Raw genomic sequence first — 17194 nt, forward strand, 5'->3', positions numbered from 1 at the left:
AAGGGAGAACTTAAACCCTGTTCTCTTTCTGCTACGGCATGCCCTAGAGGTCCCTCTGGTTCTAGTTCTAGAAGTTCTTCCATTTCTGATGTTTTGTTTTTGTTTTAACCTTTAGAAGAGGTTTAGAGAAGAAGTAGAATATAGACAGTTTTTTCTTAAACTAAATTTTTAAAAAATTTCTGGACTTAATAAACACTAAATAAAAGCATTTCTATAAACATTATAATACAGGAATATAATGCAAGAACTGCAAATCTCTATTATATAGCATATTTTCCTTTTAAAATATTTAAAATCCTATGTCCCAAGGACTCATCTAGCTCTGATAATGTATCGCCTGTGTTCTAGCCTCCTCTGCTCAAGTCTCTTCCAGCTTAGTCTGAAGGCTACGTTCTAACATTCTGCTCTAATGTCCTCTCTGGCTCTAACTCATCTTGTTGAGATCACCAAGTGAGAGAACATAGAAAAAAGAAGAGGGCCAGGGCAGAGCCCTGAGATACACCCAAAATTAGTGGTCTTGATGTGGATGGTAAATGGGCAAAAGAGATTAAGACCTGAAAGTGAACCAAAGGAGATCAGTATTACAAAAACCCATGGGGGGAAAAAGCATCCAGGAGAACACAGCGTCAGAAGCTACAGAGTGATCAATGGGATGAAGACTGAGAAATGTTAGTAGATTTGGCCAACATGCTTAACAGAGACAGAGACAAAGAAAGAGAACTCAGAGAGAGACAGAAAGACAGAAGAACAGAGGAGAGACAGAGACAGAGTCAGAGAAATAGAAAGGGAGAGAATAATAAAGAGAACAACAGAGATAGAGACAGACAGAGAGAGACAGACAAAGAACAATAGAGAGACAGGCAGAAACAGAGAGAGTGAGAAAGAGAAAGAGAACAACAGAGGGAGAAAGACTGAAAGAACAACAGAGAAACAGAGAAAGACAGGACAACACACAAAGGGACAAAGAGACAGAGAAAGAACAACAGAGAAACAGAGACAGAAACAGAGAGTAAGAAAGAAAAAGAACAGAGAGAGTCAGAGGTAGAGAAAGACAGAACAACACAGAGAGATAGAGTATGAGGGAGAGAACAAGAGAGTCAGAGACAGAGAGGAGGGAGAGGGAGGAAGAGAGAGAAGGGAGATAGAGAAGTTTCAGTTAAATGATGAGGCTAGAGATCAAAATACAGATGGTTTAGAGGGTATAGAAGAGAGGAAGTAGAGTGTAGACAGTTTTTTCTTAAGCTATTTTTTTAAATTTCTGGACTTTCCAAACCCTATTTAGGGTTTTTATTTTATTTACTTTTATTTAAAAGTTGCTTTTCCGTACAGAAGGAAGGGTTTATTCATTAAACTGCACATCTTTTATTATATAATAAGCTTTTCTTTTAAAATATATAACACATGTAACTTTTAAAGCCATCTTGCTTTACAGTGATTCCTTCTGCCTTTTATTCTGTTCTTATTTTGAGAAACATTATCTCTAAAATCTTTTTCTCTCCCATTTAAACTCCCCACAATTGAAATGAAAGAAAAACAAAATTATTATAACAAATTACTACACCGATCAAGTTCAGAATGTAACTTTACCTCATTCTGCATCACTTCTTTCAGGAGGTGGATTGGTGTTAACATTGATCAGTTTCATGTTTAGATTTATAATTATTTGGGGATTTCACTCCATCCTCTTCTTACACTGTAATTCTTTTTTTGACCCTTGACTCCTTTGCAGATGAGACAAAGAGCATAATTAGCATTAGTTATCTATGCTTGATGGAATGTGCTTCCCTTCCCCTTCCTCTCCCCTCTTCCCCTCTCAGAAAACAGTTACAGGTTCTTTCTTTTTCTTTTCTTTTCTTTTCCTTTCTTTCTTTTCTTTTCTTTTCTTTCTTTCTTTCTTCTTTCTTTCTTTCTTCCTTTTTTCTTCCTTCCTTCCTTTCCTTCTTCCTTCCTTCCTCTCTTTCTTTTTTATTCCTTCCTTTTCTCTTCCTCCATCTCCCTCTCTCCTTCTTCCTCTCCCCCTCTCTCTCCCATCTTCCCCCCCTTTTCTCTTTCTTTCTCTCTGAGATTGGAGTTAATTTTGCTTATAATTTATTTTTTCTTGAGTCAATCTTTTCTCTTATTTCCCCTTTTTTCTCTCTCCTGTTTTCCTCCTATTCCCCTGTTGAACAAACTATATTTCTTTGCTAAACTGTTTGTATATTCTATCCTTCTTTGATTGGTTCAAATGCAAGTGAGATTCAAATGATACTCAGCACCCCCTTCCTCCTCATTTGTAAAAGTTTTTCACTTGAACATCCAAAATATGTGAGATAGAAAGCTCCCCATTTCTTCTTTCCCCTTTCTTCAAGATCACCCAAATTGTAAGACATTTCTGGGGAGGTTGTCTTTATTTTTTCCCCTATGACTCCACCATAATGAGCTATTGTGGTGGCTGAGATGTTCAAGACACAAATGCAAAAGACAAGAATGATTCCAAAACATCTATAAGCAAAACCTCAGAGAAAAACACATTTTGGGCATAAATTCAACTGGAATTCCTGGAACAGATGAAGACTAAAGGAGGGATTAGTTCTAAACAAAACAAACTCTTAGAATGTACAAAAATATTTATAGTTCTTTTTAGGTGCCCATAAATTAGAGAATAGATGAACAAGTTTGTTTGTTTGTTTTTGTTTTTGATAGTATTTTATTTTTTCCACATGTCAAGATAGTTTTTAACATTCATTTTTGTAAGATTTTGAGTTCCAAATTTTTTTTTCCTTCTTCCTTTACCTCCCTTCTTCCCAAGACAGCAAAACAAGATATATGTTATGCCTGGGCAATCATTTTAAACATATTTCCATATTATTCATGTTGTGAAAAAAAATCAGACCAAAAGGGGAAAACTATAAGGGAAAAAAAAGAACAAAACAAAAAGGTGAAAATCTTTTTGAATGCTTTGATCCTCATTCAGTTTCCATAATTCTCTCTCTCTTTTTCTAACCCAAGTTAGAACTGTCTTAGATCATTGAATTGCTGAGAAAAGCTAAGTCTATCATAATTGACCATCACATAATCTTTCTGTTACCACGTACAATGTTCTCCTGGGCCTGCTCACTTCCATTCAGCATTAGTTCATGTAAGTGGTTCCAGGCTTTTCTGAAATTGGCCTGCTGAAATGAACAAGTGTTGGCATATAAATATGATGGAATATATTGTGTTTATTGGTGGAATGACTAACCAGCATTTCAGAGAACCAATGATGAAACCTACCTCCTGATAGAGAGAAGAACTCAATGAGAAATCTACTTTTGGACATGATCCATGTGGAATTTTATTTGATTATATATATTTGTAACATGTATATATTACAATATATACATACATACTACACATATATCTATATAAAAATTAACATTCCAATAATCTTCCAGCTCTAAATCCTATGGTTCCATAATCTTTTTTTTTTATTAAATAACTTTTTATTGACAGAACCCATACCAGGGTAATTTTTTACAACATTATCCCTTGCACTCACTTCTGTTCCGATTTTTCCCCTCCCTCCCTCCACCCTCTCCCCAAGATGGCAAGCAGTCCTATACATGTTAAATAGATTACAGTAGATCTTGGATACAATATATATGTGCAGAACCGAACAGTTTTCTTGTTGCTCAGGGAGAATTGGATTTAGAAGGTATAAACAACCTGGGAAGAAGAACAAAAATGCAAGCAGTTTACATTCATTTCCCAGTGTTCTTTCTTTGGGTGTACCTGCTTCTGTCTATCCTTGATCAATTGAAACTAAGTTAGATCTTGTCTTTGTTGAAGAAATCCACTTCCTTCAGAATACATCCTCATACAGTATCGTTGTTGAGGTATATAATGATTTCCTGGTTCTGCTCATTTCGCTCAGCATCAGTTCAGGTTCCATAATCTTTTGACAATTTTCTCTTTTCATATTTCCCTTTGAAAGGTTTGGATCGCTCCTCCCGATAGCATGAATAAACAAATTCTAAGAGACCTTAGAACTAAAAGGAATCTTATAATGTGCTATTTACAACCCACTCATTTTACAGCTAAGAAAAGCAAGGCCCAGGGATATAAAATAATCTGTCCATTATATACCTGGGAAACTCCAATTTGGGAACTGAAAGATTTCTTGATCTTTTCTGTTGGATATTTGCTAGAAATTTCCAAACCTGGGGAAAACCCATTCCCTCAGGAGTGGGAGAAATGACCTATAGTATGGGGGACGGGTCTCCTGTTCATGGTAGAAATATACTGAAGGTAGAGTAGAGGTCATGGAAGATAGTAAAGTAACTGAGTGACTCAGGTATTCAAAGGGTCAAGAGAATTCAAGGTGGAGAAGAAGCCTTTAAGACAGGTACAAACTTATTGGGCAGGAAGAAGTATTATTTCAAGACTCATGGATGCCATTTACAAGGAACTAGATGGGATGAACTGCAGATTAAAGAAGAAAATGGTTGCCAGGTGATGAGGATAAAAAGGAATTGGAAGAGGCAGGGGAGCAACAAGAATTGTAGGAATTTCTTCACCAGGCTTTGTTGTGTCAGGGAGTGTGAAAGAAGGGGCAGCAAGCCTTGCAGAGAATGGTGACTTCAAGAGAAAAACAAGGATTTCGGAAAGGCACCAGATGATGAAAGGAAGGTGAGAGGAAGAGGGCTAACAATAAAGGAAAATTCCAGAGGATAAAATGAAAGGGAGGACAGAGGATGAGCTTATATATGAGAGAGCAGGCAGAATGGCTGCTGGTGGATCCTGCCTTAGATTCTCATCCCAGTCCCCACCCCACATTGATCCTGAGATGTTTCCACTCAACCACATGGATCATCTTGCTGGATGGCATGTCTGAGACGATTCTGCCTGGGTGAAACTCAAGGCCTGATGGAGTTTGTATTCTATCGAGGATGAAAGATGTGTTCCCCTGTCATTGTCTGCAGCTGGGCTGAAGCCCTGGTCATTTTAGCTCTTACCGGCTATACTGTACTGATGGTAAATTCTTCAACTTGAAAAGGCTACAAGCAAAAACTAAAGTGATGGGAGTGTTGATGGGTGATTTTTTTGTTTGTAGGTGATCGTGCACTCAATGAAGCCTTCCAAGTTGATATGCAACAGAGTATGGATGATTTCTCTGCTGTTTGTGCTAATTTTGGTCTAACAATTAATACCAAGAAATCACAGATCCTCCAGCAGCCAGCACTACATCATTAACCATTGGTTAAAGCAAACAGAGAAAATTTGAATACTGCGGATAGCATCATACTTTCCAGGGATATACACTTTGATAATGAGGTTGAAAAATGCACTGTCAGAGCTAGCTCAGTGTTTGGAAGGCTCCGAGGGAAAGTGTAGGAGAAAAGAGGTATTAGAATGACTATCAGACCTATAAGGTCTCCAGAGCTGTTGTGCTGATCTCATTGGTGTATGCCTGTATAACACAAAGTATATATATAGTGCCATATCTGGAAGTATACAAGTTCCATGCCAGGAAACTGAATCACTTCCATATGAACTGTCTTAGGAAGATTCTGAAGATCACCTGGCAGATAAGATATCAGATACTCAGGTCCTTTCTTGAACTAAACTGCCAACCATCCCAACTTTAATGCAGAGAGCACAACTCCATTGGGCTGGCCACTTTGTTTGAATACCAAATGTATGCTTGCCAAAAAGAGAGCAATGGAGAAATCGCACAGGGTAATTGCTCACAAGGTGGAAAAAGCAAGGACATTCTCAAGGTCTCTCTTAAAAACATTAGAATTGATTGTATGACATGGAAGACACTGGCATAGGACCAACCAGCATGGTGTGCCCTCATCAGAGAAGGAGCTGTGGGCAAAGCAAAATGGAATTAGCTCAGAAGAAATGTGAAATATACAATTAGACAATCCTCTCCAAATCTGATCAGCCACATTTGGACACACTAATTTGACTCTAACATAGTGATGCCATTTTGGTACTCTTTGTGAGCAAAGGACAATGGACGAAGGATATATAATTCCAACCTTGAGAAACCACAACTGATCCCATGAGAAATGGGGTGCTCTGTTTCTTCCTTCTCCCCTAAGGAAATCCTTCTACTCTGCTCCCAGGCATAATGTCACACTTGGGTTCATTCCTAAGAGGAACCTGGTCTTTAATGAAAGAGTTCTGCTTTTTTTCCTCATACTCTTCGTGTGTTGACACCTTACAGATAAATTTACTTCTATTTTAGATTAAAGCTATGGTACATTTTCAAATTCCCCTAAAACTGTAGCAGAAAAAAAGATACTCAATGTATTATCTGAATCAAGAATGTGATAAATAATGTATTCCTAATACAAAATAATTCATATAAGAATACTCATGTCTTGAGCTAACAGATGACTTAAAATAGTATTCAGCAACTTAACACATAATTACATAGTATTCAGCAACTTAACGTATGACTGTAAACAGTTACAATGTACTGTTTGTCTAAGACCAAGGAAGAACAACTACAAAAAAAGTAGTCCAAATACAGGTCAAGCTTGCCTGGAAAGGACATATGTTTTAGATATTGTGTGTTTGTGGCCATATGGTGGTTGGAGTAGGAGTTAAGGCAGCCTGCTTCTTTGCTCTCTATCCTAAACATCTTAAGAAAACCTTAAAACAGTCCTGACGTGACTTGGATCTGCAAAAAGAAGAGAGGCTGAGGGGATGGATGGTTGCTTTCTTTTATACCTCCTGAGTCATCAGTTCTTCTGGCCCCACAGCAAATAAGAAGATTCTCATCTCTGTGTGAAGCTAGGAATTTAGTGTTAGCCCTGACTCATACATGGCTGGAAATAGCCTGCTCACTGCCATGTACTCAATCAGAACCAGGAAAGGCAAACCTGAAAATGCTCCCCGGATTGGTCCCAATAAGTCAATTTGACATGGTACAAAAAGCAGCTATGTGGTACAGTGGATGAAACACTGGGCACTCTTTTTCCAGAATTCAAATTTGACTTTAAATGCTTACTAGCTGTGTGCCCCTGGGCAAGTCACTTTACCCTGTTTGCCTCCGTTTCTACATCTGTAAAATGCTCTAGTGAAAGAAATAGCAAGCCAGTCCAGCGTCTTTGCCAAGAAAATCTCAAAAGAGGTCAAGAAGAGCCAGAAAGAACTGAAAATGACTAAACAAAAATAAAAACATAGTGCAAAAGATCACTGAGATCGCCTGAGACAATGTAGTTGAAAGAACATTGGAATGAGAGTTCTGCCATAAACTAGCTGGGTAACCTTAAAGTGACTTGACTTTTCCCAATTTCAGCTTCCTTCTCTCTAAAATGGGAGTATTAATACTTTACTATCCACTTCACAGGGTTGTTGTATATCATCCACAACCTAAACAGATGGAACCCTCCTTTGTATTTCCCTGGAACTGTGTCCTAACAAATCAGAGAAGTAAAAGAAAGTACCTAGAACTAAAGCTATTGAACCAAACAAGATGGTTTTAAAAGACAAAGATGAGCAAGAGATAAAACTAAGTGACGGTCTTGCTAGGACAATGGTACAAACCATTATAGCAGGGTCTACAACAATGAGACCTATGTAAAACCTCACTAATGGAATGGGGGCTTGGGATTTTGTGTGTAGATGTACAAGTCAGTCCTGCCAAGAAAAAAACTTTTGGTCTACTATTCCATTCCATTCCCTTCTTGTTATGAGATCAGAAATGGAAAGACTTCTAAGAGACTGGAAGAGATTGGTGAGGCACCTTTCTGATTTGTTTGTGACTCCTATCAGAGCTACTGAGCTACTATGCTGGCAAGCTTGAGCTGGACCCTACATAGTTAAGCCAGGACAGACTCTAGAGAGCCATAGTAGCTGTAGTGGTGAGCCTAAGTGAGGAGTGGGGGAAGGAAAGGGTAGATAAAGTACTTGGGATGTAAAAGGACCAGTGTGACCTGAACAATACTGGCAGTTGCTATGGATCCCTACCAATGATGAAACCAGGTGACCATCCCCAATCCCTGGGGCTCCTCCACTATTTCCTCTGTTGTACTTAATGCCAACAAGTTTCAAGTGTTCAACTTCTCATCTCCCCCCTAAGCTTTTTCTCTGTCTCTCAGGCAGTAAGTAAGAGTGGTTGTGAGAACTGCAGGTGGAGATACCTCTTAACAAGCATCTTACACATTTGTACAATAAAAATGTGTGTGGTTACAGAATGGATTTCCTGAGAAATGATGGGAAACATTTTGGAGAGAGGAGAATTAGGATTGGAGAGAACTTAGTAAAATTGACGGCTTTCTCAAGTCAGGAATCAATTTACTCATAGCTTAGGTTATAGCTGTGGCTCAATTCCAGAGTTTCCCCAGAAATGGAAAGGAAAAAAATACACTCAATGCATAATCTGAATCAAGAATGTGATGAATAAGTCATTCCCAAACACGAAAGAGTTTATAATATAAACTACTCATATCTTGAGATAACAGTATGACTTAAAATAGTTACATTTTTAAAATGGAGTTAAGTAAAGAAATCTCTGAACTGTGAGATGATAGCCACATAGATTTCCATAATTTGAATATTTTAGAACAATATTACGGTTTCATTCCTCTAGGTCAGGGGTTCTTAACTCGGGGTCCATTGATTACTTAGATAGATTTCATGAGGAATATATGTGTATTTGTATGTATATATTTGTGTTTGTGTGTGTATGTACATTTATATATATATATATATACATATATATATATATATACACACATATATACACTAACCTCTGACAGACATTGAGCATTTCCTTTAATTATGATTTTTAAAGAACCACAGCATTGATTTTTCAGATTGCCAGAGGGGTACGTCACACACACACACACACACACACACACACACACACACACACACACAGAGTATATGGCTAGGAACCATGTACTGAACCAGTTCAAAGGGAAGGATTGAGTACCATCTCGTGGTCAGTGGGGATACTGCAGCCTTTGGAGGGCTGTCTTTGAAAGTACCATCCCCTGACAGTCAGAATCTACATCACATTCTTAAACTTATAAATCAGTGAAAAGTGAAGGGACACCTGGCTTTGCCGTGAGCCGCCGAGAGCAGGGCGTTGCGCCAGACGTGGTTGTTTTTGAACCCGCAGAGATACAACCTTCCTCCCTTCCTGAAAGAGAGGTCTCTGGTCGGAGGGCTCCCTTATCGCCTTCCTTTCTCCCTCGTTGACTCGTGGGTCCCCCTGAGCCGGGCAGATGCCCAAGGCTCCTCCTCTGGGCACAGCGAGCTCGGAAGCCGCTGAGTCTGCTCAGCGCGGGAGTCCTGGGACAATCAGCTGAGGATGCTCACGCTCCCCTTGGGGAGTGACCAGGGGCTTCTGGCATAGTCCAGACTAGGAAGCCCCAGCACTTTCTCCGGGGAACAGTAATGTGTGAACTCAGGCTTCGACACCGCTTCTGTTGCTGGCAACATTCACAGCCATCTGGTCCTTCGCTTAAACAGTGAGCAGACACATGGGGGTAGTCTCAATACTGTGTTTATTATTCTTTTATTTCTTATGGTAAATGGACCGAAACTGTAATAGCAATGTGCTTTCCTTTTGGGTAGCGTAAAGTTGGGATGGAGATAAGAATCTTCGTTCATTCACTCACTCCCTCATTCAATAAGTTTTTACCAAGTCCCTACTCTGTCCCAGACCCTGAAGTAAGTGAACTGCGACTTGGAGGCAGGTAAGTAATATAGTTGTATTTTTATATAAGTAATATAATACTTGTAATAATACTTAAGTAATATAACACTTATATAGGTGATATATTGATAGTTGAGTCTGAAATCAGGGACACAACTTCTGGAGTTCAAATCAGGCTTCAGATAACTTCTTAGCTGTGTGACCCTGTGCAAGTAACTTCACCCTTGTTGCCTCAGTTTCCTCATCTGTAAAATGAACTGGAGAAGGAAATGGCAAACTACTCCAATATACCGTTTACCTCAGTTTCCTCATCTGTAAAATGAACTGGAGAAGGAAATGGCAAACTACTCCAATATACCATTTACCTCAGTTTCCTCATCTGTAAAATGAACTGGAGAAGGAAATGGCAAACTACTCCAATATACCGTTTACCTCAGTTTCCTCATCTGTAAAATGAACTGGAGAAGGAAATGGCAAACTATTCCAATATATTCTGCTTACCTCAGTTTCCTCATCTGTAAAATGAACTGGAGAAGGAAATGGCAAACTACTCCAATATACCCTATTTACCTCAGTTTCCTCATGTGTAAAATAAACTAGAGAAGGAAATGGCAAACCATTTCAGTGTCTTTGCCAAGAAAACCAAATGGGGCCATGAAGAATTGGCTCAGACTGAAAATGAACACAATTGTGACTTGTCCTTTCACATTTGTAAAATCTTAGACTGAATCTTAGGAAAACCTGGGGCTAACAGAAAAGGGCAGGGTGGGACGGGGTATTGCTAGAGATAGAACAATTTTCTAACCAGAAATTTCCTCTACCTATCTTTAGTGCTAGTGATTAAAACCTCATTTTTCATAGCATGATCATCTCTACATGAAGATTTAATGAGATAATGGGTATGAAACTATAGAAATGAGAGCTATTATTAGGACAATGGCTTTTTCTTTTAATCTTAGCTCTTGAAAGAATTCTCCCAGGTAGGTACTGAATAAAGATAGTTTGAAGAGACAAGAAAGAAATGTTTCTAAGACAGAGAATTTGGGACTAAAAGGACCATCTAGATCAGCCTTTTCACTACTCTGCTCTCCTCCAGACCTGGAATGCTCATCTTCCTTGTGTCTTTCAATTCAATTGTTGCCACCCCAGGTGGAGGTCTCTGGCTGAATTCTTTTCATTGACAAAACCATCATTACTCCACAGTTACCATATCCAATCAAAGTCAATTCATGATGTCAAACCCTTGTGGTTAAATTTCCCCTACTGTAATTCCCTTGCTAACTCTTTTTAAGGTACTAAATTCCCTCTAAGATTGGCTTACTAGTCAATGGCATAATCTAGCTTTATGGCATCTTTCTCCTTGTTATAGCTAATTCCTTTTTGGGGTTAGTTTGCTAACTTCTATCAAAATTTAGCCCTCCAGTCCATAGTTTAACTAAACTCCACTTTGCCATGCATTAATGATGTCTTCCCTCTTAATGGTATAAAAATCCCCTTTTCTTGGTAAAAATCCTTATGGATTTGTCCCACTGTTAGAGTAATAAATCTTTATCCTTTGATTTGGGGAAGGGAGGGAAAATGTAAGCTCCTCAAGGGCACAGATTATCATTTTATGTTACTATTCTCAACATCTATCACTTAGCATAGACATTTAATACATGCTTGTTGGTTGATTATCTAGTCCAATTCCCTTCACTTTTCAGAAGAAGAAATTGAATTTCAGAGAAGAGCTGACCTTCTGTTTGTCCTTAGGTGAAGTCCTTAAGAAGAAAGCTTCTCTGTCTTCTTATGTTCTTTGCTCGGCCCCCACCAATTCCATCCCAACTGTGATTGTGCAACATATATTAAAACCTTCTCTAGTGATACGAATACAAAAGGAACCTAATTCCAAGGACCTTACATTCTACTAACTAGGGGGATACAACAGATATTACTGAGTAATGATTAGAAAAGGGAGCTTTGAATTAGCCAGTTATAGCAATTAGGAGTTGACCCAAAGAGCGGTACTTTCATGTTCTTTCTAAGTACCTGTGATAATACTGATTTGATGATTGTTTCCTGAAAAAGAGGTGGAAAGTTGGATACAAAGGGAGCAGTACTTTGGAATTTGAATGCACAGACTTGACCTCTGACTTTTGGTCTCCCACTAGATTTCAGTGACTCAAGAAGAGTTAGACTAATGACTTTGTGTAACTCCACCTCACTTCAATTCATGCACAAGTCAAGACATAACTTATGATTCACTGGTTCTCTTAGAAAACCAAAGTCCTCCTTTCACTGGGGGGGTCTATTGCTCCTTCTCCCTAACTTCTGTTCTAAGAAGTTTCTTCATCTGTAAAATGGAATTAAGAATACTTCTAACTCTTAACATCATGGAACTACTATAGAGAATATGCTTTTTTAAGCCTATAGAAATGGAAGCTATGATTTATATCATGAACAATATTTTTAATCCAGTGCTTCTCTGGATCCTTTATTGAGTTTATTCAAGACAAATAGGGACAACCCCATGCTCCAAGTCTTAGCTGGGCAGGAATTCAGAGGGCTGGGTGCCCCAGCTTGAGTATTCTCCTACCCCAATGATGACCTCACTCCCTGGTACAGCAGATAGGATGGGGCAGTGGTCATTTCAGTTAACTCCATCAGGAATCTGGAGGAGACAAGGTAAGAAATAAGTTGAGGGGATAGAGGCTCCAGAGATGGAGCAGGAACTGTCTTATACTCCCCCTTCATCCTTTCCTCTCCCCCCTTTCCATCCCTCCTTTGGACCTCCCCTTCTCTACTATAGCACCTTCTTCATTGTCTTCTACTACTTCTTCATGCTCTGGTTCTGGCTCCGATTCTGGAAGGTCATTGTTTTCTGGGGTTTCTGGTTCTGGCTCTTCCAGAATTTCATTTATCGACTCATCGTTTTCTGAGGTTTGTGAGCCTGGTTCTGGATCTTTTGAAGATTCTTGATCCTCAAGAGCATCCAATTCTGCTGCCTCTGAGAACTGTGATCCTTCTATGCCATCAGTCTCATCCTTGTCTGTAGAGGTAGGAACTCCAATGCACATACCCCCACATGAAACCTTCCTTCCGTCATCCACACAGCTTGAGTCATGGCTTCGGTGGAAATGGTAGTCATGTGCTGGATAGGAAAGGTGATGGAAGAAGAGAAAAAGGAGATGAGGGGATTCTAGTCTATCAGTTCCCTACCTGTGCAAGAATTTTTCTCCAGTTGTACCTCTTCCTCTTGGCCCAGGTCCTTTCCCTTTTCTGCTCTTGCCTACTTTGGAAAACCCAGCCCTATTCTCTTCTCCCAGCACCTCTTTCCTACTTTGGAAAATCTAGTGCTACTTCCTTCTCCCAGGACCTCCTTACTCTGTGTTGAGGAAGACAGAAGGAAATGAACGTCTCCTTGACTATAAAATATCAAAGTTGAGAGCATATCAGAGTAATTCCATATTCATTGGATAGAGTTTCTAAAAGCCGGATAACTTGAGTACAAAGCATACCTTGGAAATTTACCAACTATGTGACCCTAGACACTTAACCTCTCTGCCTCTGTTTTCTCATCTGCAGAACAGGAGTAAGAATAGCACCCAAATAAGTTAACATTTGTAAAATGCTATATAGGTCTTAAAACTCTATGGAAATGTTAGTTATTTTTGTATCACAAAATCAAAAAGTTAAGAGATTCTTTGGAAAGTAAAATGTTAGAGCTGTTCTGGCTTTAAATGTCAGAAAATAGGACACAATGTTAAGAGATGGAAAGGGTTTGAGAATCTGCATGGTTTGGGGAGGAAAGGACCTTAGAACAAATGCAAGAACAGAACATGGAGAACGTATAGGGTGGAAGGTTCCTTGATTTTATAAATAAGGCCAGCGAGGAAAGGAGTTGCTTCAGGAAAATTCATGGAAAAATGAGGAGTAGAGATCAAATCTCATAGGACTGTGGAAATTTGAATGAGCTGGGATTACAGGTGTGACATCTAATCTACAATCCTCATCTTAAAAATGAGGAAACTGAGGTCCAGAGAAGTCAGACAATGAGGAAGTTAGCAGGGCTAGCATTTGAATCCAGGTCTTTTGCTATAAGTCAAGAGTGCTTTCCATTGCTAATTTATCTGCATCTTTTTTCTCTGTTTAAATATAAGAATATATATATATATATATATATATATATATATATATATATAGTCTCTATTCTTTGTATGTCCTCCAGAGCACAGCACCCAGTAGGCACGCAGTTGAAACCCTTTTCTTGTTTGTTGAATGAATAAATATTGGATGGTGGATATTCTATTTAATCTTCAGGTCTTTGTATGACCTCCAGCCCCTTCAGTGGAGAACTTCTACTCTGAAAGAAGTACTTCCATAAAGGGAAAACATAAATACCAACAACCCTGAGAAGCAAAACAATATTAAGATAATTTACTCCTAAGACACTGTTTTTCCTCTAACCTCTAACTGAAATTTAGCACTTCCTTAAATGTAGGTAACAAACATTCTGTGCAAGGGGTCCGCTGCCAAAGTAGTCTGATTAAGAACCCCATCGCTTTACTGTGAGGAAGGCTAAAAAGAACAAAAAGATCCTGGTGAAATGGACTTCCTAACCACAGATCTTGTTCTTTGAGTAGCTGGGCAGAGGAAATCATGAAATGATGGAAGACCATCTTGTTTGTGTAACAAAACTAGGAAGATAAAAGACTACGACATACTCTGTCTTAAGCAATCAGACTAGGTTGGGCTGGCTAGTAAATAGGCTTGTCTGCAAGCCTGGCTCATGGTGTGGGGAGGAGGAAGTCCAGGCTGTTTTCTCTGATCTGCCCTCCTACCATAACTCTGTGTTCCCTGACTACATACTCAAGGATTCCTAGAGAATAGGACTGCCTCTCTTTCTCCATTTCTCATCCCTTTCATCACACTTCCTTTCTCTTCCTTCTATGCTCTTGCCTATTGTGCACTCTTGTGACATTGCTTACCTGGTGGTGTAAGCTTCCAATTCCAAAAGGGATCTCTGGAGTCGTAAGGGTGGATCTCAGCTGCACACTTCAGCAGTTCCTGGCAAGCAAACTCACCCTTCTTTTGGACTAAAAGAAGCACCTGGCGCACTATGCGTTCAGGGTCATCCATGGCATCCAGGGACTCATATTCACTCACTGTGATGATACCTCGAGCCAGAAGCCCATCCAGTAGGACGCCTGAATCATTTTTGAGGCCCTCTATCAGCTGCCTCCGCTCCCGTTGAATCAAATCTGAAGGTCTTTGTTGAATGTTGCCCATCCTTGAGTAAGGAGGAATGGAGAGGGAGATCTAGAACGGACCATTTCATGCTCCTAGAACAGTCCATGCTCCAGCCACATGAACACTCGGTCCCTCATCCCTATATAATTTTACATTTTCACACATAACCTACTACTTTTTGAGGCTCAGTTTCTTTGTCTGTAAAGGAGTCTCTACTTATCTCAGACTCACTATGAGAATCAAATGGAATAAGATGTATTTTTGTACTTGCATATTGTACTAAATGTATAAAATGTACTAGAAGTACAATATTCATGTGATTTGTGAATATTATCAACCCCTCACTTGGCAACCACACCCTTCCTACCACAAATCTTCCCTATGAAGAAAGAGCAAAGATTGTACACATAGATCCTGCCCAAAATTATTTCTTCTGCTACCAGTCTTTCTCAAGCCTTGGGAAGTGGGACTTCCTTTGCAGTCTTTGACTTCCTAGGAAAATCTTCCTTCATTCTAATTCATCTCAAGTGGCATTAAGCAACAATGTCTCTGAGTCTTTGTGAACTTAGAACTATAAGATTTTAAATGAGAAGGGGCCTTGGAAGCCATTTAATTTAACTCATATTTACCGATGAGGAAACTGAGGTCCAGATTTAACCATGTTAAATTTCTCTACTTCAATATGTTGAGGATCCCCATGTGATTACATGCTGTGGCCATTTTCTCTTCTGATACAGGTCCTATCCCCACAAAGACGTCAATTCTTTTTGACTTGCTGTAGCCAAAAAAAATGCATCACCTACAGGATTCGACCTTTTGCAGGAAGTAGTTTCCTGAATCCACAGTAGCCAGAGCCTTCCCTTTCCATCTGCTCTGTATGTAGGTACCCCATCCAGTCTCATGGTCCTTCATCAGCCTTCCCTCACCAGACCCCTATATCTAACATCCCCTCGGTCTCATCATTACCACTATGACGCTCCACTGAGGACTAAAGCTTTAGAGGTCATTGGTTACATATTCTCTAGGGACAGGGCTGGGTTCTCTGGGTAACAAGCTATCATCCCCTCTCTGGACATGACTTCATCCAACCACAAAGGCTTGTTTCTCGTGCCCTGTGTTATAATGCTAGATCTGGGGACCAGTGGGAGGGGACATACCTGACACATCATGGGAGAGCCCCAGGATCTAACAGAGATGTCCAGACATACCCATGTAGGTGAGATCATGAGGCTTTTTGGCACCTTAACTCTGCCTTGTCCCTCCCAAGCCTTCACAACAGAGGTGTCCTAAGGTATCTTGTTCTGCAAGGACCAAATCTTACCAGGTTTGTCCCCTTCTTCCTCCCAAATTTGACATAGGCACCAAAATTCCCAGTTTCCAACTCAAATCTAATTCTAAAAGGTAACAGGTCTTAGCCTGGCACCTGCCTCAGTTTCTCCTCATCTAAGAAACCCACCCTCCTCACACTGAGCCAGCCTTGCTGGGAGGAAAGGAGAAAAGAAAGGGAGAATGTCCCACAGCTCACTCACCCGGGTTGATGTCTCTGGCTCAGAAGGGAGATGACTGTGCAGAAAGTCTGAAGTGAAGGCAATGGAGGGGGGAAAGGGAGAAGCTATACAGGGAGTGCAGGACGAGGGACGGGCTTCTGCAGCTGCCCTGGGAGGAGGGAGGGGCTGGCTGCTGGCCAGGTGCTGGCATCTGGCCCAGAGCTGCCGGGAACCAAAATGGGTCAGCTCGCTCTCTCCCCTGGACAATGGCAAGGAAGGCATGTGGCGCAGGCTTGGATTTACAGAAACCTCCTCCCTCGGTCTCATCAAAAATGCAGATTTCATTTTTACTCACTGGGGCGTGTGGGGCGGTGAGGGAGGGCAGCTCCAGAAATACTCCCAATTTATTGGCTTTGAGTATTCTTTTCAACTCCCCACCTCAGAGATGGCCTTCCTGTGTCCAAAGACATTCAGTACTTCATAGCCAACTTTTTGGTGATGGGACACCTGGGACAGGCGATGGGACAAATAATATGGCCAAGTGTATATCAGGGCTGGGGATATAGACACCTAGAGACATACACATGCCCTCCCTAGCTGAGTGGCCCTGGGCCAGGTTTGTTTACTTCGTTGAGCCTCAGTTTCCTCATCTGTAGGATGGGGGAGGGCCTGTGACTTCCTGCTAGATACCCCTCTAATGCCCTTACATTCTTTTTTTTTTTAATTAAAGCTTTTTATTTTCAATATATATACATGGATAATTTTCAACACTCACCCTTACAAAACCTTGTTCTAATTGTTTCCTTCACTTTCCCCCCTCCCTCCCCTATATGGCAAG

General features: G+C 40.2%; 1 protein-coding gene across 2 annotated transcripts; it reads right to left on the minus strand.

Annotated features, from left to right (window-relative positions):
- Nucleotides 1-10802: 10802 nt before the first annotated feature.
- Nucleotides 10803-16511, minus strand: NOL3 (nucleolar protein 3). Of its 2 annotated transcripts, XM_031950304.1 has the most exons (5): nucleotides 16399-16511; nucleotides 15499-15644; nucleotides 14608-14909; nucleotides 12432-12770; nucleotides 10803-12290 (listed from the first exon to the last, which is right to left on the minus strand). In XM_031950304.1, the coding sequence occupies exons 2-5, from the start codon at nucleotides 15528-15530 to the stop codon at nucleotides 12283-12285; spliced, it is 681 nt and encodes a 226-aa protein (XP_031806164.1). In that variant the 5' UTR covers nucleotides 15531-15644; nucleotides 16399-16511; the 3' UTR covers nucleotides 10803-12282. The 2 variants fall into 2 exon arrangements, with proteins under 2 accessions (XP_031806164.1, XP_003758456.1); XM_003758408.4 differs by lacking the exon at nucleotides 15499-15644.
- Between the last annotated feature and the right edge of the window lie 683 nt (nucleotides 16512-17194).

This window comes from Sarcophilus harrisii, chromosome 2 (genome assembly GCF_902635505.1).
Source record: "Sarcophilus harrisii chromosome 2, mSarHar1.11, whole genome shotgun sequence".
NCBI lineage: Eukaryota > Metazoa > Chordata > Mammalia > Dasyuromorphia > Dasyuridae > Sarcophilus > Sarcophilus harrisii.